We start from the raw sequence: 27,326 nt of genomic DNA, 5'->3' as shown, positions 1-27,326 counted from the left end.
TCATATGTTTATAGTGAGCACACACTGATTCAGCCTGCACCTGTGGGTTCAACACGGCAGGTAATGACTGCAGAATTGGAACAATGAGGATTTTGGATGGCAAGAAAATTGCTTTAGTCATTGATTCACCCACCGGCCCCTGTAAATGTGTTTTATTGTCCTTCCAGTTTTAAAGTGTACATATATATATATATATATATATATATTATATCACCTCTATCTATTCCAACCTGTGAGATATGATTTTGTATTTGCTGTTCTATAGCAACTGCAGACAGATGCAGCTTTTCAATCCTTAGATGTGATGGCTGCCTCTAAGAAGCACTGAAAGGAAACAATCCATTCATGTGATGACAAGGAGTATGCGAATAGGAGAAGAAAGCAGAGTGATGGAGAGATAAGCTCGTCATCACTGTGCTGCTTCTCCTTTGCTGTTAAGTAACATGGTGGGGGCTTTGACGGCCCGGTCTCAGAGGAAGCGGGTTGACAGATCCTGGCGTACTGCGGGTAAAAGCTCCAGATTAATCGTTAGCATTGTAGCAAAAGCTGTTTTTACATTTTATCTTTTGATGGTCTATTCATTGTTTTTGTTTTATTTTGGTTTGAATATTGCTTTAGGGTTATTTTTAGTGTAAAACCACTTTCTGATTCGAATGTCTCCAAAAAACACAGAATGAGCTGTTTCCCCTGGTATTTATTGTTGTGTACTGTGCCAGGAGGACTAAAGTTAATTGCAGTAACATGTTTATAGAAAGATATTTCATGTGGCCGGAAGGGCTGAAATATTAAAGCTGAACTCCAGGAACTATGTTTTTTTAAACTTGCATTGGTCCAGCATGGTTACATCTAATTCTTCATATCTCACATCCGCAAGGCTGCTGGGGATGCAGAAATTCACTGCAGAGGCATCCCCGTTCTGGGTGTCACCCAGTGATGTTATCACATACACGCGTAAAGTCATTACGCGGGCGTAACTGCTGGAGGCCATCTTGGTAATGGATGCTGGCAGATAGAGCAAGGGACCTTCATCTGGCAGTATAAGGTATGCCGCTGGGTCCCCTCCTCTCTCGTCCAGCGGTCAGGCTCTCTGTCCATGACCCAGTGCCCGACCTTTTAGAGGGGGTGACACCAAAATGACTGTCACCCAGGTGTCACGCACGGGGTGACACCGATCAGTCATTTTGGTGTCACCCCATGCGTGCCGCACCTCTCCTTCGCAATCTCCTTGTGATTCCACTGATTCACTGTAGTAGCCGGTCTCTTCCGGGTGCTGCTCAAGTGATTTGTCATCTGCATACCAAACAGAGGGAGTCACTCGCTCGCCACCTACGCCATTCAGTAAAACTATTTACAGAGCACCAAGGGGAGAGGAGGGCAGTATAAACAACACTAGCTCTTCTTTCTGAGACCCACAGCTCTCGTATTCAGAGCAGGCCAAAAATGCTTTACAACTTGGGAAAGGTAACGTTTATTTACACATCAGCATTTAGAAAAATATCTGTTCCTGGAGTTCCACTTTAAATTGCAGCTCTCGGTCAAGGTAAAACCAGGGGTGGGGGTTCCCTCGGTGTTGATTGTAAGCTGGAAATCTTTATTAAATATGATTCATAATACAGTCACCACATAGCCAATGTAACTCTTAAGTAATTGCACTGCCATCAAGGTGTGAGGGCAGCTTTATGTGAAAGGCAGTAGGGAGAGACCATACACATTATTTGCAATCCTCGTCGAATATGAGGTACTTCTTCCTATCCTTGGAAAACAGAGTTTTTTCCACCTCGCCTCCACCATTGCTCTCTTTCTGGAAGTGGATCTGTATGACATCTTGAACATCGTCTTCATCTTCATCATCTAAATTCTTGATGCCGGTTAATAGCACCGACCTCGAAGAAACGGCAGAAAACATCTGCAATGGAACAAACAAAATCATGCCCATGACGAAACACAATGACACAACATATTGGGGATATTGGTGTCAGTTTAAATGGGAGTAGCTCGTGTAAAGTAGGGATGAGGTGCGGGATTGGAATAAAGTAGGATGAGGTGCGGGATTGGAATAAAGTAGGATGAGGTGCGGGATTGGAATAAAGTAGGATGAGGTGTGGATTGGAATAAAGTAGGATGAGGTCTGACGTTTGCCAGTTCGGCGAATGGTGTAATTAAATGGGATGTTTGCCCACCAAGCTAAACCTCAGCTGTAGCAGGAAGTTACATTTAGCAGGGGTCTACTGATTGCTAGAAAGTCAGCAGCCACTGGTGCTCCATCCCTGACCCCATTCAGCTGATTTCTGGGAGATTCCCCAGCTGACAGCTGAATGTGAACAAAGGGACAGGGATGGTGGCTGACATCATTGACTATATATGGCCATGATCATATTTGATCAATGACATCAGCCAACATCCCCGCCCTGGGAGCTGTCAGTTGTGGGGAACAGTCATTAGGGGCTAGGGGTACATGTTCCCCAAGACAGTGCACAGCTACCCATGCTCTTTATCTGACAATCCTTTACCTATTAGCCTTCAAATGGAGAACATTTATTTAAAAGATTTGACTCCTGTTGATGTCAATTGGGGTTGATTAACATAATATATAATTACAAACTGCACATTATAAATAAAATACATAAAGATGAGATTATTTGAACAGGAAGTTCACCCTAGAATTACTCTATTAATATTAAACAGCCATATAACACATGTACCTTGATAAACACGTAGCACCATGTTTGACTTCAGTCTGCACTCCGAGTGTCCAGCAATAAGAATTGGAAACAACGGCTATTGCTAGTGAAACTATGGAACTCATGGTGTTGCTCAGCCAATCTCATGTGCTACCTATGTCTTGTGATTGCAAAGTCTGATTGTAAAACGCTTCCTCTTTGCCTTGATGTTGTCACAGATGTAGGTATCAGGAGGGGGGCTGAGCAACACCATGGGGTTGATTTACTAACCTTATAAACACGCCACGAACAAGTATACACCTCTGTAGTGTGTTCCCTCCCAGCATGATCTATTGGTGGAATCTAGACACCTTTGTAGTGTGTACACACCCAGCAGGTGTGTTGTGCAAAGCCCTGCATGAATTGCAAGGTGATGTTGTGTAAATTAGCTCTATGTTGTGTTGCTTGCATTGATGAATGCAGGAATGTAAATGCATGAGCTAACCATTTATGTCTAAACTGTGAAGCAGCATTATATATGCATCATGTGCATGATTTTTCCATATATGGCATTAGTGGAAATATGCTTTTAGAGACTTGCATGCCGCTATTAGAGCGGCGTGTAGCCTATGGCGCATGCTACATGACGTGCACGTACGTACATACATAAAAACGCGCCATAACGGCGTGAAAATGTGACACGTTGCTCGTGTTTGGTTGATAAATAAGTTTTGCTGTGTAAAAATGCACACGCACCTGGTGCGTGCGTGTGTTTAGGTTAGTAAATCACACACCATGAGTTCCATAGTTTCACTAGCAATAGCCGTTGTTTCCAATGCTTATTGCTAGGCAATCGAAGTGCACACTGAAGTCAATCATTGTGCTACAGTATGTGTTTATTAAGGTACATGTGTTATTTGGCTGTTTAATGTTCAACAAGTAATTCTAGGGTGAACTTTTACTTTAAGGAAAGCTGATCTCTTTTATCTATTTATTATAAAAATGATAACAATGTTTATTTCTTTTAACCTTATTATCCCATCCACATAGGACATGGTGGGTACAAGAACTCCTATGTACAGAAAGACAGAGTTCCAACTGGCAAGGTAAAGAGCTTCTATCAGGATTAAATAAAAAAATAATAATGATGTAATGTATTTGTATGGAATTTGTTATGGGAAATGATTTAGGTGATGGGATTACTATGGTGCATATCATCAACAGAAATGTCATAAACTTTAAAAGATTTCACATCCACTTAAAAGTTTTTATTTACTTCCTTTACACCCACATGGTTTCATTAAGGGCCTGTTCACACGACGTCCGTTTTCTGTGCTGACCGGCTCCGTACGCTCCTGCACTAAAAATGCATCCCAATGTATCCCTATGTGTTTTATGGGCTACAGTTCTCACATGCGCAGCCCGTTCAGGTTACGACAGAAAAAATACTGCATGTCACATTTTGTCCGGTCAGGAAACGGACCGGAAACGCAAAACGCGTCAAAAACATGTCAAAAATGCACTGCACTGCAGCTAACATACTGACAGCCACACTACAGCAAAACAAAAAAAATATTTTTTTTAAATTTGAACGCAGCAAAAACGCACTGCATCAGTAGCACCGCGTCTGCAGATCCGCACCTGATCAGGACCACCTGATATCATGTGAACAGGCCCTAATAGCCATTTACTCCTCCTCACTGCTTTGTGATTGGCTATCCTTGGAGGTTACTGTTTCCAACAGTTAAAGGAGAACTATGAGGTGAGTGATTTTAACTCAACCTCATAGTTCGAGCCGACTTGTGACAATGAAACTGTCACACGTCGGCTCAATAGATCGGGAAGTAAGCGAAAAACATATCGCCGGTCACTGACTGGAGGAATGGACGGGGGAGGGGGCGGGTACAGCTGGCTCTGCCTCTAGATAGGCAGAGGCACGAGAGGACGCTAGTTTGTGTCCTCTCGTGACCCTGAGGAGAACTATGGAGAAAAGCACTGACCCCATAGTTCTCCTTTAACTAAGGTACATTTTGCTACTGACTGATGTCTTTATAAATATAAAACAAAGGTTTGGTAGGCATTTAAAGGTCTTGCAAAGGAGTAAAGACATCAAATCAAAGTTTAATTACACCAACATTTTGGCAGGTCACAGTCTGCCTTTCTCACTGAAACCTTGGAGGACCTTTGAGTGCCTATAAAACCTTCCCTATACTACTAGAGTAGATTCACGTAGAACACAATTGAGCTCCGGGATGGGAGCCAAAGGTAGGCCAGAGTTGCTGTCCCTAAAAAAAAGTATCCAGGGCAGTGGCGTAACAACGGCACACTTGCACCGGGCACAGGACGGAGGGGGAGGGGGGGGCGCAGTCCCTATAGAATACATATATATTCAGTAATTTGTCCCATATGAAAATGCATTACAATGATATGTGTTTTTTGTACTTTGGTATATAATGATAAAGCTATCACCAAGTAAACAGACCCATAGTAGAAATGTAATTAATGACTCTGGTCCATAAACGGTATGTAGGTACGAGAGCTGAAATTGCTAAGATACAGTTTGCATAACCCCTACCAGGCATTTCAGCTCTCAGAAGGTGTTGTCACTTCTTAAGTTGAGCACAGTATACAGTATGTAAAACAAAAAGGTTTCAGCTGAAGTTGGACATGACAATTTCAGAGCAACCTGCACAGTAACCATTGTGGAATAACCACCATCTGCATGTGGCCTTCAGTCATATTTTATCCAAAAGTGACCCTTTCCTTTCCAGGGCAAAGTAAAAGGATCACTTGAACTCCCTCTCTTGTCCCAACTTTGGAACAGCCTTGCACAGGCATCGGAAAGGCTCACTTTAACAAGCACAACCCATTCAAGGCATTTTCTTAATGAACACACAACCAGCAACACTTTACTAAAGCTGTTAAGGCTCACACATGTAGATATAGGATATGACTTTATTTTACCTGCAGCTTGTTCAGTTCTATATCCACACATGGCATCACTTCAACTTCACATGTGGCTCCTCCAGCCCTGAACGGGTGAAATTCCTCCTTCAGCACTCTCTGAGCCACTTTAAAAGAGAATACAATAGTGAGTGTTTAGGTGTATACAGTTGACAATCTCTTCTAAAGCCCTAAAAAATTGGAAGATATGGTATACTAAGTGTGTGAAGAAATGTTAATCATCAAGACTGAAAGTCCTACCCATTGGAGAATGTTTTTAAAGCCATCTGGGTGCACAACAGAGCAGATTACGCAGGGCCAGAGGTTTCCCTATTGTATTCAGAACAAAGGAAAATAATTTCTGCTTAAAGCCCAACTCCACCCCACATGTATTTTACCCTTTTGGGTTGTTGTTTTTTTTTTTACTATACTTTATACTTTTTAACATGCCTTTTACAGATGTGTTTAGGTCAATCATGTGATGCATGAGATTATCTTCCTCTTTCAATCTTCTCTAGCGGTGGGTAGACCACGATGATGCAGCTCTTTGCTTTGAGTGAATGGTGCCATGTTGGCGTCCTCTCAGGAGGTGTGTCCATAATGCTCTGCACTCACACTATGCGTTCAGTCTTTCCAGGTTAAATGACACCAGGCGTCATTCAACCCAGGAGACTGAGGAAATCTAGTATCAGAAAATAATTACTGTAGAGGGCAACATGGAAAGCTAGGGCTCCTTTTTTTTAGCTTGAGTGAAAAAAATTAGACCGGTGTTGGGCTTTAAATTCCACCTTCAGTCCTCTCTAGTGGTGGGCATTCCACAATGATGCCACTCTATTCATCATTGGACTGTGCATGCATGGTGCCATGTTGAGGCGGGTCCATGACACCCTGCACACACAATTTGTCTTCAGTCTCTCCACTTTTGAATTAAACCGGGTGTCATTCAACTCAGACGACTATGGACATCTAGCAACAGAAAATAATTAATGTGGGGGGGCAACATGGAAAGCCAGGGCTTCTTTTTTTTTAGTTGCTGAGTGAAAACCAATTATACTGCTTTTGGGCTTTAATCACCACTGAAATAGGTGTACGTTTACCGCATATCATCCCAGCATACCTCCATTCTGCAAATATGTGACACACGCAGTGTTATTATTCCTGTCATAGTCCACCTTCTCAATCTCTCCACCTCCAACACCAGATTTATAGAAGTACAACTCCAGTTTGTCCTTTAGAACCTCTTCGGGCATATCTTTGGGCAGGTTGGAAATTTTTAGTTTCTTTCTGGAAATATTCATGTTCACCTATGAAACAAAGGAGACAGAAAACTGTTTAAATATAAAACACCACAACATGGGCAAACCACGGAAATACAATTACAGAAATTTCACCTCAAATTTCACCGATTTTCCTAACTGGGGTTCAGCAGCTTCCACAGGGACTTTTGTGTTATCATTATCCAGTTTATGTCTTTTCTTGGCAATAATGGATCTGGCAACTGTTTGGAAAAAGTATTGAACATGAGAGGGTAGTAAACATAAAAATACATGTTTTTTTGTAAAAGATTAATTTATATATTTCACAAAAATGTTTAAAAATATCTATTAAATCTGATCTGATTGAATAGGCATTTTATTTACATTTCAAGTTATATATTAACCCATTGGTGCTGGCTCCAGATGAACCTTATTGGAGTTCTGCATGACAGTAGGCAGGGACGGGCTGATCAATGTGATTGGCTGTCACACTAGTCATGTGATAAGGAGCCCAACCCACCCACTCCTGATCATGACCAGTGACCGGGAGCTGGTGGTGAAAGCCTGATACGTGTGCTGGAAGCGTGCTAATGATACATACTGTATATGCTTACAATCGCTGTTAAAGCCAACCTGTCAGGGTGACACATGTAAGCATTACGCTGGCAGGAACTTTTCAAATCTCTGTTCAACAGAGTTTCAGAACTTCATGAATCTCTGTCAGCTTTTTGCTGTCTGGTTCCTTGATGGTGAGATGACACAGGAAGTGAGGTGAACCTGACACAGAACCTCCCAAACACAGACATCAATGCAAAACTGACAGTTTCTTATATGTCTTCTTATGTATCTTGGATGTTCCAACAATGAGATTTCCTGTCCATAATTGCAGCACAAAGCAGCTCCTTTACCTACTTGAAAGCAACTCAGAAGCAAGTCAGAAGCACCTGAATTTGAGTCTGAGGGCCGCTAACAAATATTTTAACAGATGTGTTTATTTCCACTGTGTCCAAATGTCTGTTTGAAGTTCCACTTTAGAGGGAATGTACCCACTTGTTATAGTTTTTTTGTTTTAGATAAAAAGAACATCTTGATATGTAATAATTTTATCAAAGTGCCTTAAAGTTTTTACAAAATTGGATATACTGTATATAAAATACTAGCAAATAAGCAAGGGAGATACTTTAGTAGGTAGTAGTAAGTAGTAGAGGGCGATGTGCTACTAGTAAACACATACCAGCGCCATCTGGGCACAAAGTTCATAGCTGGTTATACCTCATTCAAAGACTTACTTCAACAACGTAGGAAGACACCTATTCAGAACACATTTGTAATTGAATACAAATACCTCGCTCTTCTTCAAATGTCACTAGGGCTTGTCCATCCCCCAGGATATAGGGGTGACCTGAAACAATTTGACAGGTGTACGTAATATCCATAGGCTCAACATCAATTTGATTTTCTTCAGAAGCAGGATTGCTCTTAAAATTCAGATTCTTTTGGGGCAATGGGCTGTTAACCTGGTACAGAAAGAAACCAAAGGTAAGAAAGTAGACTGCAAGTCCAACTGAACTTTAAGTTTAAATCTTCTAGATATCATTCCAGGTGCATCAGGTTCCTTTTTAGTGTTTTGGAAAGCAGCCACAGCCTGAGTTGAAAAGCCTGTTGCCTGTCAGCATTCTGTAGAGAAAGAAAGGACCCTTGAGTGGAAGCCGTGGTTTCCCTGCAGAGGTCTGACATGCACCAAGCTGGGTCAGATCTATAACTCTGCAATCAAGAAAGGTCAGGCTTCCTGCTGATTGGAGAACTCTAGTTTTGCATAACCAAGGGGATGTTTGGGAGCAAGGGTCCTTCTCTGCAGCATGGTGTCAGGCGACAGGCTTTTCTGCTTATACCATGGATGATATGTAAAAAAAATCAACTGTAATACTTCATACACCTTTTGTTTTGTTGTGCTTGAAATTAATTTAGCTTATTTAAAATTCTAATTGTCATTTAAGGCATGCAAGTCACTGAGTCAGTGCTTGAGTGTTACAGAAGAAGTGTCTTAAGTAGCATGGCACAAGAGGTTCTATATAAAAGGGAAGCTATAATAGGTTTGGGTCAATGTTTACTAATACACATTTAATGGAAGACAAACGATTTCCAGAGCACTAATTTTGTTTTATGCTTGTGTGCTTAATACCGTGTTTCCCCGAAAGTAAGACCTACCCCGAAAATAAAACCTAGCACAATCTTCGGGGATTTCTGTAATATAAGACCTACCCCGAAAATAAGACCTAGTTCGGTGGTAGGTCTTATATTACAGAGATCCGCTAGGTCTTACTTTCGGGGAAGCGGCACATAACTGTGTAAAAACCAGCCGCAGCTCCCGCCCCGCCCACACGCCCGCCCACACGCCAGCCTGCCGCAGCTCCAGCCCCGCCCACCGGCCGCAGCTCACGCCCGCACGCACGCAGCTCCTGCCCCGCCCACACGCCAGCCGCAGCTCCCGCCCGCAGCTCCCGCACGCACACACGCACAATGGAAGCGACATCCGCCGGGACCGGCAACAGCACGTCGCCTTTCGGGACCTCGTCCACTCCTCCCCCAGCCAGGTAAGACATCCCCCGAAAATAAGACCTAGTGTCTTATTTTGTGCAAAAAAAAAAATAAGACACTGTCTTATTTTCGGGGAAACACGGTAGGAATGAACGCTATTAAAAGACATACAGCGTACCTCTTTCTTGGGTTTTGGCACTATTTCACACCCTGTCATAAATCAAAAATGATTACTGTAGCTACCATAGTTTGTGGTAAATATTCATCCAGCATTCATTGAGAATTCTTAAGAATTACAACTTACAAGTAGATTGTCTTGGATTTTAATAAAAGCTTTTTGATTTTCATCTAAGTACTTCTGAAGTTCAAATTGCTCCTCCTTCAGTTCATCATGCCTCATTTCTTGGTCCAGCAGTTCCTCCTTAAAGTACACAATCACATTTCCATTTATTCATATTTAAGGGGTTGTCCATGCAAAACGCAGATAAGGTATTAAAGATTCAGCAAGTCTCACTTACCTACTGCGGGAAGCCCCCATTCCATTGTTCACACTGCTCGTTCCCACACTAGTGCTTTTTCCCTTGGATTGGGAAACCTGTGATGCCTGTCTTATCTACTCTATATAGACACAACGACAACGTCAACATGCCAGTGACATCATCTGGACCCCAGTGCATATTCTATTCAATGCATGAGTGAGTACCTTAGCTAAAGAATAATGCTGGTTCTTTTAGCAATATCCTGTTCGGTAAATCCCAACTGATACTTTGGTGCCCTGCCTTGTCCTTGACTTTGTCTTTCTGCTTTATGCCTCGCCCCCCATTATGTCAGCTGTCACAAATGGGGACAAGCCCAGGAGTTGAAAGGCTGGCACTAAAATTCAGACTTCCATATGGAGGTCCATGGGGGAGACCAGGCACACTTAGCTCTCCATTGGAAGGCCCATGTCTACCACTGGTTGCAGATCTACACCTACAAATGGCCCTGCATGCCAATACATGACACTGATCTTTTTTTAGCTCAGTCTCTACACAAGGCTCCTGAGTTTGTTCTTTAACTCCTGCAGAAAGTAATGACGCATGTCCCAGCATAGAAGCATTAGGGTCTAGTCACACTATAGTACATGCGATAATGCAGTAGTGTGCATTGAGATGCACTAAGTTCATTGCATGTGCTGGTGCATGTTTTTATGCGAGCTGACCTGCGTTAGGCTATACTGTGATGTGTTTTCTCTTTCTATTTAGCTTTTGTTTTTGTTTCTATAACAACTTTTTTATATTTTGTGCATCATGTTTGTGCGTGCTGCTCTGAAAAAAAGTAGAGCATGCTAGATTATGTATTTTTTTATTGTGCATTGAGAATGCGCTGAGGAAAAGATCACAACACACCTGGTGTGAATTAACCCTTAGAGATTCATTTACTAGACAAGGGTTTTGCCAGTGGGTCCCACAGACCTTACCAATCGACCACCGATCACCGGGACCGACGTGCCGCCTCACAGCCTCCTCCCTGCAACAATGTTTGTTGGTAGTTATACTTACATGTGCCAACGGATTTCCTATATTGACTTGATTGTCAGAAAAGAAAAAAAAAAACGTTCGCAGGGAAAGGTTTAATCTGCTCGATTGAGCAGATTAAACCTTTCCGGTAAAAAGTGTTTCTCTCCCGGCCGGGATGTGTACTCACCGGCCCAAGCAGCTTCATCGGGTAACGAAGGGAAAGGGGAGGAGTCCAGTGACGTCACAGGCATCGACGTCACCGGACTCCTCCCCCTTCTCTTCATTAGCCGACAGCCACTTGGGGTAGGGGGGAGGAAACCTTTGATGTCGATGTCCGTGACGTCACCGGATCTCCGACGGAAGACCCGGAAGCCGGCGGAGAGGTGAGTACGGATCAAAAGAACTTTGATCGATCAAAATAATGTTGGTCGATCAAAATAATTAACGATTAATCGAGGGATTAATCGTTCATTTCCGCTGACCTAATATATGTATTGTTAAAGTGTGGGGTATTTTCTCATGTGTATGGGGGGGTATTATTTGATATGTACAGGTTAGCGGCTCCCGGCCGCCCGGGAGAGAAACATTTTGCAATCTGTTTTTTTTTTCCCTGACATCGGGGCTGCCGTCAGCCAGAGAAAAAACAAACCAAAACAGCATAGGAATGCATAGCTAGATTGCTTTTGGCTATTTCGCTTTGCAACAGCCAATAGCAGACTAGCTATTGCACCTGCCCACTGCTGCTGTCAATCAGCAGAGGGGGACCTGAAGTTCTCCATCTGGTCCTCTTCTAGTGATTGACAGCAGCAGAGGGCGGGTACAATAGCCAGCTTTCTATTGGATATTGCAAATTGAAATAGCCAATAGCAATTTAGCTATGCATTCCTATGCTTTTTTAAATTATTCTGACGGCAGTAGCTGTCAGAGTGCTAAAAAAACCCCAGCAGATAGCAAAGAAGCTATTGTTTCCGGTGCTATCTGCCATCATTTCAGGGCCAATGGGCACCTCCCTGAAATTGCTTTCTTCAGGTTGGAATCCCTGTATGTTTATATTCAGTTAAGAATCAATCACTCTCCCTGGACGCAATGATTGTGCATCCACAAAACATGTTTTCTAACCGCATGTAATCATATCACGTATCATTACATGCAGTGTGCAGGCGTTTACACGGAGCTGCTGTCACCTGATCATTAACTTGAATGGGTGATAGCTACCGCGTGTAAACACCAGATTAGGGATTTCTGCTGCAGTAAAACGCAAGTTTCTGATGCATGAATCCCTAATCGCACCTAAACCTAGATATGAAAGGGGCCTTATTGTGTGTATATTGGTGTCTGTAGTACCATACCGGATACAGTTAAATTTTATTTTATAGTAAGAAATATGGCAAGCGGCCCCCATGAGAGAAGAAAATTTGTTGAGTGGCCCCAGAGATGGAAGAGGCGTAGGGCGAAGATGGAGGAGGCAGGGGGCAGAGACACCGACGGAGGAGGCGGGAGGCGTCGCCGAAGCTCCAGTTGGGCAACGAAGATGACAAGGAAGCCGTGTTGGGACACCGAGGATGAGGAGGCCGTCCAGTCGGGCGCCGAGGACAAGGAGGCCGTGTTCCAAAGAGGTCAGGCCGTGCAAGGTAAGAGGACTGTGCTGTCAGAGCCCTGCATAGATTCTGCACAGCCCACCAAAGAGTCTCAGGTGTGCTGTGCAATACCCTTTGGTTGGCTCTGCAGGATCCGTAGGGGGCTTTGTCGGGTCTCAGGGGGGCTTTGCAGGATCCATAGTGTGCTCTGCAGCCTGCGAAGCCCACTACAAACTCTGCAGAGCCAACCTGAGACCGCAGTCAGGTGGGGAAAATTTAGTGGGGGGCACCGAGTTTTGTCTTGCCTAGGCAGCCCCAAACCAGAATACACCACCGGAGCTGGGCACTGTTTAATTCTATGGAAGGTAAGAAACAAGGAGTATTCTTCATGAAGCCCTAACTGTGTTCCTGGTTTGTAATATGAAAGCAGAATGCTTTTCCAATTTCTTGACAGTACTTGTCATCTGAACCCAGCTGCATATTACATCAACACTTTCAATTAACACTTATAAGTCTTGTCCCTCCCCCAGAATGTGACCCAAAAGTGAAAGGTTAGGCAGCAGACTGATCAGCTTATCTTTTTGTTACTTTGCTCTCTCCTATCAGAATGTCTCTTGTTAGCACACGAGAGCTGCATCCCAACTAACTGACTCCTTCTGCTGCTTCTCCCAGTTTAAATTCAGCTGCAGAAGTGAGAAGCCTAACAAATGAACTCCCCTCTTAAACACCAGCTCTGTGCTAAAGTTCACAAGGAAAGGTTGGCATTGGGAAAGTGGCAGTGGGCCTTCAAAACCCTTAATCTAATGCAACTAAAAATTTTAAATAAAGCACACACATATTCCTTCCCTCCCTCATGTGGCAGTTAGCTTCTTAGGCCCACACCCAGAAGCACTGGGTATTCACCAAGGGCTTCAATTAAGCAATAGAGTGGCAAGGGGGAATGGGGAAGGTGAAGATCAGCAGGTGGGGAGTTTTTCTGTCAATAGTACCTGTCACTTTGCCCTCAAAGGCTAAAGAGACAAGACAAACAAAGAATCCAATAAAGTCTTCAGGCTGTATCTATCCTGAAAAAAAAATATTGAGGTAACGTTTGGAGAGCAAAAGTTCCCATTGTTTTTACTGCCTTTAAATCCCAACTGGATAACTTGTAATGGAGTTTCATAGCAGAAACTGGACTCTCTCTGCTAGATTACGCTGTCTGGTTCCTGCTCTAACACTAAAAATGACTTTATTCATTCAACAGGAGGTAAAAAAAAAAAAACCCCTATTGACTTACCTTGAAATGTGTCTCTTGTTCTTTTAAATAGTCTTGAACATTCTTTTTTTTCTTTAGTAAGCCCTCTAGCTCTTTTTGTAGTTCATCTTGTCTATCATCCATGCTTACTTTTGTTAGATTTTTTGCTAATTTTTGCTTGTTTGTTTCATCGCACTGTTTCTGAGGGACAAAACAATGAGAATGTTTGTCAGCTCTTCATTATCTGAAAATGTAGGTGGCCAAACCTTTGTTGTCAAACATTGTACCTTACTGGTGTACCAGGCCTGCCAAGATTTGTATATATTTTAAGGGTGACTTTATCCGGAACACATATTAAACACATATTAAAGTAATGGCTGGACCCTGGGGGGATGAAATGCCCACGATTTGCATCTATCTCTTGTGGACCTGTGTGATCTACCCGTAAGAGGGGGTTAGTGTCCCTTTTAAGATAGGGATCTGCTCTTTTTCTAGCCAGTCTGGGCTGGCCTTCCTGTTCCTTTGCTGGGTATAAATACTAGGGGTGGAGCTGATAAAGGAGATTGCATGGTACGAGCAGAGCCATGAAGTGTGACAACATATAGGGGTAAAACAGTTAGCTTCTTAGGCCCACACCCAGAAGCACTGGGTATTCACCAAGGGCTTCAATTAAGCAATAGAGTGGCAAGGGGGAATGGGGAAGGTGAAGATCAGCAGGTGGGGAGTTTTTCTGTCAATAGTACCTGTCACTTTGCCCTTTGACAGGATGTAGAGGAATCCGCCTCTGTCCTGCCAACAGAAACAGGCAAACCAGATGAGCCATCCAAAGACTATGAAGTTACTGTGTTTGTGGGCCGCATTGCCATGCTTAACCTGAGAGGCCTGGAGGTCGCAATATGGCAATGAATCCCACAGCTACAGGAGGAGTTGACCCAAACTTTTTACCCACATGCTGCAGTAGGGCTTTGGGTGCTGCATGGGGGCACTACTTTACATACCTATTGATCTTCATGACTTTATTTCCATTATCATTGAATCCCACTCCTACCACTGCATTTACTGTAAATGTAAACATGCAAAAACACAACAGGGAGACTGAAACCCATTTGTAGACTTGGAAAGGTTTAAAGTACATGGGATTTGAGACCAGTTAAGGTGAGTTTTAGATCAGTTTATGCTTAATGTTTATACTTCCATACAAGTCAATGTGAATTCATAAGGGAAACGTATCTCAAAAGCCTGTTTATAATAGACTTTTAAGTTAAATGATTTCAGCAAACTTTATTGTATTCTTTCCTTTTTCTCTGCTCTGAACAGATAGGCCTTAACTTGAGGCAGAATTTCACAAACTTTTTATGATCTGTGTCAAACTTTTCTATGCTCGATTTTGCCTCTATGTATGCACAATTTCAGCCGTTGAGAGGCCTCCCCATAATCCAGCCTTTCTGAACCAGGGTGCCTTCTGGCTTCTTCAGGAGTGCCTCAAAATTTTGTGATGTAGGACTCTGATGTGAAGTGGGGCTTCTGATGTAAAGAGGGAACTTTGATGTGAAAAAAGGGCTTTAATATAACAGTGGGCTCTGATATAAAGTGGGGCTTCTAATACTTAGAGAGCTCCTGATGTGAAGGGGAGGGTGCCCCTAATGTGAACCGGAGGCTACTGATGTAAAGTGGAACTCTGATGTGAAATGGGGATTCTGATGTGAAAGGAGGGGTTCTGATGTAAAGGGGGCTCCTAATTTGATGGGGGGTCTCCTTATTTGAACGGGGGACTTTGATGTAAAGGGAAGAACCACACTTTTTGTGTGTTTTGGCGTTGGGTCCCTCCCTTAAAATCCATTACAATTAGTCTGGGGAGCCTTGAGATTTGCATACTTTTTTGACTGAAAAAAGCTTGAGAAACTCTGGCGTAATCAATTTGTTGTGTTCCAAGCCTCTACTAGGTCCACCTTGCCCTTTACACTAGCCACTCAGCGAGGGTTAGGTATTTCCCCCATGTGCACTTTGCTATATTACAATGGACAACAGGTAAGCACACCTAAAATGAGGAGAAGATTACAGAACTTGATTGTGTAGGGAAAGGGAAAAACAAGCATGCAAAATTCCGGGAAAGATGAGATGGCAGGTGCTAGAACTACTACGTTGTATCTCTGCCACAAATAGCCATGTCAAGCTAGAGGAGCTGACATGCCAAGGCAACTGATGAGCTCGGAGGAAAAAATTTATATGGAAAACAAATTCTTCATATTATATCACCAGCAAATCATGGTTTTCCCCTCGCGATGGAAACACCCAAAGTGATCAGTCAGAAAGTTCTGAATATTGTCACCACCTTGTGAGCTTTCTTACACAATAATAATCAATAAACATGCAGGTAAAAAAAAAGAACCAAAAAAGAAATATGTGTAAAAATCAGCAAAGTGGCAAAAAAAGAGAGCTTATAAAAGTGATATTAAAAACAGCAATTATGTATAAAAAAACGGTGATAAATCCTCAGTAAGCTATAAATTATTAATATTATCAAAAAAGGTGCACTTCAGTTCTTTTGTGCAGTTTATATACAGGTGAAACTCGAATAATTAGAATATCGTGCAAAAGTAATTGCAGTAAGTGCTGCAAAAGGGGCCAAAACCAAGTACTGAGTACATATGCATGCTTGTACTTTTCATTATGAATCATTGTAGATTTGTACACATATTTATTATTTGGTGCTTTTAGGGCTGTGTAAATTTATTGATTTTGTGTTGTCTATCTCTTTGGATATAGCAGAGCTGCTTTAAGTTAATTTCAGTACAAGGCAGGTGGGTTAAAGGAGAACTATGGGGTTAGGGCTTTTCCCCATAGTTCTCCTTAGGGTAACGCGAGGACACAACCTAGCGTCCTCCCGTCACCCTAAGCTCAGTATACCGCGAGCTGCAGCTCGCGGTATATTGAGACATCACAGCTGAAGCGGATCCCGACAATTATGTCTGGATCCACCCAGCTGCGTGAGTGACAGCTGACTCTGTAGTTAGGGAAAACTCCTAAACACAAAGTATCTCATATGTGTATGTGTATATATATATATTGTATAGATACAATATATATACTGTACTCACTGCTCATACACAAGCTAACAAACAAAATAAAAATACCTTCCAAAGCTCTAATTCTTCATGTAGTTTCTGTATGTCTTCCATGCTTATGTTCACTTTACTGAAAACATAAAATGAATAATAGAAAATATTGACAATGATGTATAGCAACTGTATATAATAGAGTATTATATTAGTATCATAGCGTGCAGTTTAGTTTTCTAAGCCCATGTTTGACACCTATGTAAAAACTATGGTGGTATACTTATAAATCAGTAAATGTGATCTTCACCAAACATTTATCACTTCGCTACCGAAGCAACTTTTTTATTTTTTGTCCACATAACAAAATCTGCATTTTTGGCTAAAAAAAAGTACCTAAAATCCCAAAACATAATCTATTTTCTGAAAGCAGAGGTTCTGTGGAATTATAAGATGGCAGCTGCAATTTTTTATGTTGCATGGTATTTGCGCGACTGTTTATAAAATCTATATTTTCAGTAAATAATGTACTAAGATGATTTTTACTGAACACAATATAATTCCCATCTATCTGTACACAATAAAATATGAGGTTGTGTCAAATAAATAGATACCAAATATTCCTCAAACTGCGTGTGACTGAAAAACAACAAAAAATTACAGTACCCAAAATAATCAATGCTTTTACAGGTCAACAGTTTAGAGTAACACATAAATAAGGGACCTTGAATTATTTCTCTCACTTCAGTGTGCCCGGCAATACCCAATATGTGTTGCGCAATCAGTGTTTACATACACATGCGCGTCCCATGTACGCTTTGCCTTTGTATATGTGTGCATGGGGCAATGGGGTGCTTTTCAGTGTTTTTTGTATTTATGTTTATTTAATTGTATTTTAATTTTTTTTTTACATTTTTCTTATCTTTATTGTTATTATAAGGGGATTAAAAAGCTCCCTATGTGATAGTATTGGGCACTGGGTGACAGGTAGTCTTACTTTAGACATCAGGGGTCAGTAGGGTTGCCACCTTTTCTTCCAGCGAAACCCAAACACTCTAGAGACGCACAGAATGTTTTTGAGAGAATGAGTTGCGGTTTTTCCATATGTAAATATCACAGTTGAGACTATTTTCAGTGGGGGGCCAATACCCCTTATCTTAATTTTGGTTGCCCCTGTCTGCCTGATATCTTTTGTCTGGGTTTCAGCTGTCATGAAACCCGGACACAGCATTCAAAACTCGGACTGCTCGAGTGAATGCCGAACAGTTGACAACCCTAGGGGTCAGTTAGACAGCCTTGAGCTTGTTTTAACCACTTCAGTGCAGGACATATGACATAAGTCTAGAATAATGACATGGTGAATGACAAGTAAATCAATTGCTGTAATTTAAAACATATGTATCAGGATGATATAGCTCAAATAAATGTTTGGTAAATGTCACTTTGACTGCTTTTTAATATAACCCTATATATTAAGCTCACATCAATGCATAGAACACAAAAACAAGCTTTGTGTTTGATTATGATGATGATAATGATAATGATAATAATATAACAATAATAGTACAAGAAAAATGTTTTCCAAAGAATATATCACTTGTATAGCATATATATTGACTACTTTTTAATAGTAAAACCTATATGTTAAACTCATATCAATATATAGAACACAAAAGCAAGATTTTTGTTTGATGATGATAAATAATAATAATAATTATAATAAAGCAATAATAGTGCAAGAAAAATGTTTTCTAAAGCACATATCACTTGTATAGCATATATATTACATAGGTATAACATGTTTTGTAATAGTACAGGTTCCCCTGGTGGCTACAAGGAAAATTACTCCAATATTTTATTCTTGTTTACAAAGTCTCTTTCGGGGTTTTTTATCCCATACCTCCCAACTTTCTGGAATGAGATAGACGGACGTGTTTTAATACAAAGCATGTAGGGAAGGACACGCCTCTTCCAAGTTACATGGACCATGAAAAGTTGACACGGAAACAATGACCGGTTAAACCCAGGAGCTTTTCTCAGCCTGTCCTTTATACCCTTATACTGGCTTTTCAAATGAACAAACGCTATGAATTAGAGGCTGGGTGAAAGGTTTGGTGTAGTATAACAGATTTGGTAGTTAAAATGTATATATTTTTTCTAAAAAGTCTATACGTTGGTGCAAAAACAGAAGCAATTGAGAATGAAAGAGGGATAGAGGGATTTGGTTCCAAAATTAGGACAGTTCCTCCAAATGAGGGACAGTTGTGGGAGGTATTTGATCCTCTTGGTTAGAGGTTTGGGGGCCCAGTGAAGGTTTCTGTTTCTGAACACAAGTTAATAAAGAGAAAGGCAGGTAAAGAGGAAGTAAAGACAACATGGAGATCCCATGAGGCACAGAAGCTGACATTCATATATATATACTGTTATCCCATTTAAATTAATATTATACTCACAGATCCTTTACAGGTCAGATTTGTGAAACAAAAGACGACTTTGATCGTGTCAGAGAAATCTGAAAAGCTTCCTGCTTCTCTGCCGCTCCAAAGTTCTAAGAATAGAAACTAAGAGAATTATGAACGCCTTCACTCAGTTTCACTTTCTGTTAGGCTGCTTTCAGTGCACAGCTCCGAGATTGCTGCCTCCACATGAGGGAGGGTGGGAGGAAACACAAGTTGTTTTTTAATGCAGCTGCATTGAGGCCTATTCCTGATCTTGAGCCCAGGTTCACACCTCATAACACACATTCAGACAAAAACGTGCAACATACTTGCGGTGCCATTCCTTGTTAACGGCACCCAAAATGTGAACTGTAAAATGTGTTTTTTCCCAGCGCGTCAAAAGTGTACAAACGCGCATGAAATAGATGCAGCGCATGTCTAGCTGAAAATTCAGCATGAGCTACTTTGCAGTGTTTGTTGCAGGTGTGACAGCCCATTGACTGATTGGGCTGATGCGTGGCAAAAACACATACGAATGTGCACAATCGTGCGCCGCACACATTCCCAGGCTGTGCATTGTGAACGGGGTTTGATGCTGAGCTACGCTGCACTTTGCAGTTTTATCACTTCTTTTCTTGACGATGTTTTCCTACCATTTATAGGGCTGCAAAGTGAAATATGCTGAACGGAATGTGTTATGTAAAAATGGCAGTAAACTTGAGTAAATAGAGCATCAGAAGAGTTAAATATCGTGCAGCACAGTGGCTCAGTGGTTAGCACTGCTGCCATGTGGTATGGGCTGGATTTACTCTCTCTGCTGCCCCAAAGCCAGGTTTCTCAATGCGCCCCCCTATCCACCATACCTGGAACTGCATGTCCCCGGCATCGGGAGATAGGAATTCCACACCCCTGATGCCCCTCTACTCCCTGCTGCCCCAAGGCTGGGCCTTGGTTGGCCTTGTGGGAAATCTGGCCCTGCATGTGGTTCTTCACTGGTCAGGACACTTTCTACACTGAGCTTGCATGTTCTATTCAATTGGCTCCTAGGAGTTTGAATGTTCTTATGAATTGGCTTCTGTCTAAAACTTGCCTGTGCATATGAGATAGGGATCTTAGATTGCAAGCTCCTTGATGGCAGGGACTGATTGCTATATAAGAACCTGTACGTACTCTCCTCAAGAGTATTCCTTAACCACTTGAAGTCTGGGGTGTTAAACCCCCTTCCCATCCAGGCCATTTTTCAGTATTCAGCGCTGCGGTACTTTGACTGACATTTATTCCGTCATGCAACGCTGTACTGAAATTGATTTTATACCATTTTTTGGGGACAGATAGAGCTTTATTTCGGTGGTATTTAATCACCACTGGGGTTTTTATTTTTTAATATATTAAGGAAAAATTACAGAAAAAAAAACTGTTTCCCCTATATTAAATTCTAAAACATTTATTATTACCCAATGTTTTGGTAAAATATAAAAGACGCGGTCACGTCCGGTAAAAAGACACCAAACATGTCAAGTCTTAAAATTGCGCACACGCGCAAAACCTCAAAAAGCTACATTACCCAAAATTGGCTATAGGCGACGCTTTAAAAGCTTTTACCGCTCATCAGTTTAGTGTTATCAGAGATTTATGGCCTAAAAATGATTGCTCTCACTTCGACATTCATGGCGATATGTAACATGTGTAGCGAAATTGTCGTTTTTGGGCGCTGGTGCACCGGACGCGTATTTACATTTATATGTAGCAAAGGCACACTGACAGGTCCTCTTTATGGAGACATTAGGGGACTCTAGGGCCCCTACTGTCACCTGGGGACCCCAAAAGAAGCTGATGAAGCAGAGATCTGCTTCATCAGCATCTTCTCTCTGGCTATGGTCATCATCCATCGTCATTGACGAGGATCTACATCGCTGAACTATGTGATTGACCTGTGGATTACATCAATGAACATTTGATTTTTGATTTTTTTTTAAATAAAGGACTTGTTAAAACCTGTGTTGTGTTTTTTTATTTCAAATAAAGAACTTTGTATATGGTGTGCTGTGTTTGGTGTTGTGTTTATTTACTATTTTACTTTTATTTGGTGAATGAGTTGGGGTAACAACTACTCCTTACTCATTCACAAGGGGGGGCAGCATCTGGGTGAAAGGGGGCACCCAGATTCAGATAAGCCACCGATTTAGGGTTGTGGGGAAGAGGCCCTTGCTCTCATCAATATCCACAGCCTCATGCATTTCCATGGTGCAAATGCAAACAAAGTTAATGCATGCACTCTTCCTGCCTCTTCCTCTTGGCAGCCAATGCTATAAGAGGTATAAATGGTGTAACCTGAGAGAATCCCAGGTAGATTGTGATGCAGCTCTCGGGTCAGGGACTTCATTTCAAAACAGGGACATAACCAGGGACACTTTTTATCTGGGGACAGCCTGTTGAAAATGGGGACCAGGGACATCTGGTCAATCTACTATATAGGATGGCAGCAACTACTGTATCCCTCCCTACAAACACAGCGTGATCTGACCCTATCTACTCCAACACACTGACAAAAGGATACCGGGAATCTTGACTTTTACAGAGAGGGGGCTGGAACATTAGAAAGCCCCCATTATTGGTCCTTCTAAGCCATCTGACCAGAGTTCAGGCAAGGAAGTGCATTATTGGTTGCTTTGGTGGCCACATTGCTGCACCATTTACCCGAACTGCAAACAACTTGGGTTTGGGTCATACTGATGTGTGACTCAAACTCGCAGCTCATCCTTAATAAGGAACAATATTTTTTAAAGAGAACAGATACAAGAATCCGCACATACAAGAAGCAGCACACCAAGCAGCAACATCTTTATCCACACGTCCCCATCTTCAAAAAGTGCTGTACTATGGGTCAACTCTCGTAACTTTTCACATTATTTTTTTAAGTGTATCCAAAAACAAAAATCAGTCACAGGTAAACAGCTCTTCCCTTTTCATATTTATGACTCCATTAGAGTTCTATGAGAGATGGGATCTGAATCAAGTGTCCAGAAAAAGAAAGATATTATAGTGGTCAGCAGCCAAAACCGGGGAGATTTCTAGAGACAAAAATATAAAATAAAAAATCTGTCCATTTATCCCTCAGAGTTTATACATGTTGGGCTAACTGGCAAAATAAGGCAGAAATATGGGGGGTTTTGAACCAATATGCTATCTCATAGAACAATCTTTGACCTTTTAGGCACTAAATTAGAGCTCCTGGTAGATACAAAAAAAAATTCCAATTAATGAAATTATTTGTTCATTAAAAAAACCAATAAAATGTATTTTTAAATCCAATTAGTGTACACACCAATATTTGTCTTGCTATCAGCCTTCTGTCTTCCCTAGTACAGCAGCAGTTAAACTTGGGGTGGTAGGGATGGTACTAGGACCCAATCAGGCTCTGCTGAAGAAGGAGAGAAGAGAGTGTAGAGAGATGGCCTCATCAGTGTACTGCTGCTAATTCACAGTCCAATAACCATGCCGGGGATGTGTCCTTGACCAGGCTGTGCTGCTGCTGCTGCTGCAGTCAACGTTGAGGGTCTGGCTGTGCTAGACAGCAAAACTGGCAGCACAGAATTGCAAACCTTTGCCAGGTAAAACTATATACCCATAAAAAGGTACCTATATATGTAATTTTAGCTTACATACCACATTTCACTCCTTAAAAGCCCATTAAGCTCAGGAAACAGATAAGGGAACTAAAACGGTAAAAAGGGAAGCTGAAAAAAGAGATATAGTGCTTTGTTCTGTACAATGACCATACAGACGCTGAGTATGGGAGAGGGAGAACTTTCATGGCTGGTTGGCTTAAATTAAATAAAGCAAATATTGTCTGATCTCAATGCAGTATAGAAGCTTTATATGTCTTTATATGTCTTTATAAGCTTTATAAGAAAAAATGAAAGCAAAGAAAAAACAAAGTTCCATAGATGAACATTAAACTTTTTCCTACTTATGGACAGAGACAGACAGGGGCGTCCCTAGCTTTTTTAACACCTGAGGCCGCCGAGGGGGTGACCCTTGTGTTGCTGGATGCTGCATAATCATTGGAGGGGGGCGAGGTTGGAAATTGACACCGCTAAGAGCCGGGCAGGTAGATGTGTAAGGGCTCTGCTTCTCCGCACCCAGCTCTAAGCAACCTGGAACATTCTGGCTGACGTCCTGCCGAGCTCCTGGCAACCAGTACTGTCACTGGTTGCTAGGAGTTCTGCAGGACATTCTGGCCAGCATCCCACCAAGCTCCTGGCAACCAGTGACGCCACTGGTTGCCAGGAGCTGGGCGGGGTGCCAGCAAGAGCATCCCAGGTTGCTAGGAGCTGGGGAGAGATGTGCATGGCTCTCTTAACCTGGCTCTGAGCAAGCTGGGATACAGGCACACAAGGGGGCGGCAGGCACACTGCAAACATGCCGCTATGGCTATGCCTGCTGCTCCCCCACATTACCCAAAGAGATGCCGCTTGAGGCAACATACTCAGCTAGCCTTATTATAGGGACGGCCCTGAACACAGAGGTTTGGAACTTCTGTCAAGCTACTGTCTTTGTCCTCAATGGGGAAAGTCAGCCATGTTTTGTGCCCTGGTGGCCTAACTTTTTTACACTTGTTGCTGGACCATAAATAGAGAGGAAATCCTATAATGGTAACACCTGTTTTCTAAAATGCCTCTTGCTACTTGAATGTCACAGACCAAAAATGTATCTAGATTTCTTCAATGCGGACAGTGACAGCAATAGAAAACCCTGTCCGCGGTTCTCATTCTTCCCCGTTGTATAGAAAACAAGGTGCAGGTGTACTTGTTATTGACTTGGACTTTTTATCCCTGTAAAAATAGAAAGATGGTGAGTCAGCGTTGTTGGAAAGGTCTGGTTTTTCCAGTAAGCTGAAAGCTGAGCTCTACTTTCACTTTGGACATACGGCTGGCTGCTCTGCTGGCAATCTATACACACAAATTCAGACACGTCATGAGCTGTTCATCTGCTCGGACAGATCTCAGGTGCCTCATGTACAGTGAGGGATAAAAGGGCAATATGGAGGACCTGAATGATTGTGATAAGGATATAAACAAGCCCAGCAGGAATTTCCCGGGGGTTCCCATATGTCAGGGTTCTGAGATGGCCGGCAAGACATTCTGAGACTTGTAGTACACTTTGGCAGTCTAGTTATTGTAGAAAAAAAATCAGGGTGATGGTGGTCTTGCTGTTTGAAGGCTTTAAAGAGCAACTCCGGGAATTGCAAAAGTGACCCTTGCATTGAGGCTGCCACCACACTGCAAGGGTTAAGTGCTCATCTTGGTCTAGGAGCTCAAATAAAGAAGATACACTGACCTGATCCTGGGTCCCGTCTGGCTGCAAGACCAGTCCTCGCAGCCTCTTCTCCCCCAGGCGCTCTAAGGACCCGTGGCGTCATCACGTCTAATGCAGGTCCATTGACGTGCATTACACTTAAGGATGCCAAGGGACATTCCACAGCCAGAGTGTAGTGGAAGTGAACACTGACTACTGCAGGACTGAGGATCAGTACATCTGAGTACAATGAGTACATGTGCTTTATTTTAGCCCCTAGACCAAAATGAGCACTTGCAGTAACGTGAAATACTTCTTTATTATCCCTACCTTCCATACACAAATTGGAACACTATAGTCTCTTTAAAGTTTGGTTTTATATATGTTTGTAAACCAGTGATGTGCCGTGCCTTCTGTGCTGGGTGAGGCATTCCCCAGCCCGCCATAGCTCCGCCCCACCGAATCCCCACCTCCAGCTCGGTAACCAAGCTGTGTGGAGGAGGAAGGGAGGAGCCTCCCTGTGCATCACTAGTGAGGCATTGATATCCTCACTGTTTTTTTTTTTTTTTATTGGACAGCTTGGACCAAAGGCGCTTTGCCATTGTTCCAAGCCATCCACAGAGCTCACACCTCTAACACAGAGTATAGGCTGTGACAGCTCTTATCTCAATATGTTAGGTTACACAAGCATTGGAGAAGCCCGCTGCTGTGTAACCTAACTACCTGTCAAATGCCGGATGCAGCACTGCCCGTAAATAACATTCAGCACTCCATCCATGACAGGTTACACAGCGGAGAGGATTTCTCTGCTGCGTAACCTGTAACAAGCTGCTCTTCGGCTGCATTAAACCGAAAAACACATCTGATTGGTCAGAAAAGTCACATGTTCGATTCAGTTTCAGATGGGATCCGAAATTCGGAAACCGAAAACCGTATTCGGATACATTCGGATGCATTGGGATTCGGAAATTCGATGTGTCCTGAATGTCCGAATTTTGGAAAACTCTTCCAAATTTTGATTTGGAACGAAACGAATCGCACGTGTCTATAAATCAAATAAAATTGACCATCTTAAATCACATGAACCGCTGTCCATCCACAAAGTGGGTGACATTACCCAACAGCCAGACTTTTTAAAAGCCTGTAAATCAAACAGAATTGACCATCATACATATTGTAAAATGATGTCCACCCACAAACTGGGAGCTGTAACCCCAATAAGGATAAACCGTGACAGAGCAGGCATGAAACTCGCAGCAGGCTGTTGTAGATAAATCTGCTAGAAGCCTCAGGGTCACCATACATGTTACAATCCCATCATACAATCTTTGTACAATCAATTTTAGATCTACCAAAACTATGTCATATGAGGACCTACCTAATCTACTCAATCAGTTTATATCCAAACAGGGAGGCTCTTAGACTTGCACTACATACTTGTTGGTAGATCAAAAGGAGATTGTATAATCAGAATATAAGGTGTGTGGTGAGCTTAGAAGATCCAATCCGCATTCCCTCTCAGCTTCTCCCCAGCAACTCCAGGCAGACTTCACCCTGAAAAAAATAAGACGAAAGCCAGCAGACCGGGCCAGTTTCCTACGGAAGAGCCCTGGGGCCATGCTAAAAAGAATATGAAACATCATTCTGTTTTTAAAATTGTTTTCGTACACAAAAATAGTGGAACATATAAAACATTCCAGAAAATTGGACGGGTAAGGGGGGGATGGAGGGGGAGGGATCAATGGGAGGGGCATAACATTGGGGTAGGTATCGGAAGTAGGAGAGCGCTTGCAAAGGCTACACAGCCAGTTTCAATAAGGTCCAGTCAATAGTACCTCCCATATAGGCGCGAGATCGTTAAACTTAGGAAATACTAGACGGTATCACGTTACTGTTGTAATTATTTCTCAGATAGTTGTCAGAATTCTGACGTTTAAACAGAATTCTGTCTTTTAAACTCAGAATTACGTTTCATATTTTTTTTTAGCATGGCCCCAGGGACCTTCCGTAATAAAGTATATCTACAGCCCAAACTTTCCTTTTTTTAGTTTTAGAGTAAGGCCCCTTTCACAGGGGCAGCTGCCGTTACAATCAGCAGGAGTCACCATATGTTCACACCCCAATGTGGGGGCGATGGGTGGTGTGAATTCTACTTCAGGTCACCACAGTGCAGCACACCGCGCACATTGTACTAATAAAGTTATTAAAAAATTTGAAAAAGTGTAAAAAGTGACAGCTCTGGCAGTGTGCAATACACCAACACACTGCAGGAGTTGTCACCATGTAATAGCCTGCCAATCTGGTGTAAAGGGGCCTTTAGTGAGGGTTTTCTTCACTTTCACTAAAAAATTAAGGGTCACTGTTGACGGGTGTTTGCTGACTTCAGAACTGCTTGCCTCCCCATACAAGTCTATGGGAATGCAAAATCAGCTTTAGGGCCCCATGCACACAGGCTCATTGTGTTAAGGGAGACATTAGCTGGGAATTATAAACAGCTTTAATGCTTCCAAGTTCACCTTTTCCTGATCTTCCTGGGTTTAGTTGCATGTATACACATGTAGCCCCGTTTAGCTCGGTAAAATTGGGCTAAACGGTCCCAGGACGCAAAAAATTTCTTTTTGTGTAAATGCAGCTAGTCTAAATGTATCTAGACATTGGTGAACATATAGGTTTGCATTCAGTCATAGCAAAGCATTACTTACAGGTGAGTTTAGAGCTCCAAATGCACCTGGACTCATGTATTTTAATTGCCACGTGCATGGCCAACTGCACCTACAATAAATCCCTAAACTAGACCTTTACCCCCCTTTCAATAAAAAATGGTAAG

At 42.3% G+C, this 27,326-nt stretch overlaps 1 protein-coding gene across 1 annotated transcript; it reads right to left on the bottom strand.

Moving 5' to 3' along the window:
• Window positions 1-1,651: 1,651 nt before the first annotated feature.
• NMI (N-myc and STAT interactor) lies at window positions 1,652-24,623 on the bottom strand. The gene is made up of 9 exons (XM_018553596.1): window positions 24,542-24,623; window positions 19,217-19,311; window positions 16,842-16,952; window positions 13,750-13,908; window positions 8,205-8,376; window positions 6,995-7,101; window positions 6,721-6,907; window positions 5,625-5,731; window positions 1,652-1,906 (listed from the first exon to the last, which is right to left on the bottom strand). The coding sequence occupies exons 1-9, from the start codon at window positions 24,621-24,623 to the stop codon at window positions 1,712-1,714; spliced, it is 1,215 nt and encodes a 404-aa protein (XP_018409098.1). The 3' UTR covers window positions 1,652-1,711.
• Window positions 24,624-27,326: the final 2,703 nt, after the last annotated feature.

Source organism: Nanorana parkeri, unplaced genomic scaffold (assembly GCF_000935625.1).
Source record: "Nanorana parkeri isolate BGI_ZX_2015 unplaced genomic scaffold, ASM93562v1 scaffold125, whole genome shotgun sequence".
NCBI classification, from domain to species: Eukaryota; Metazoa; Chordata; class Amphibia; order Anura; family Dicroglossidae; genus Nanorana; species Nanorana parkeri.
Note: the sequence above shows the minus strand (reverse complement) of the source record. Positions and strands in the feature narration are given on the sequence as shown.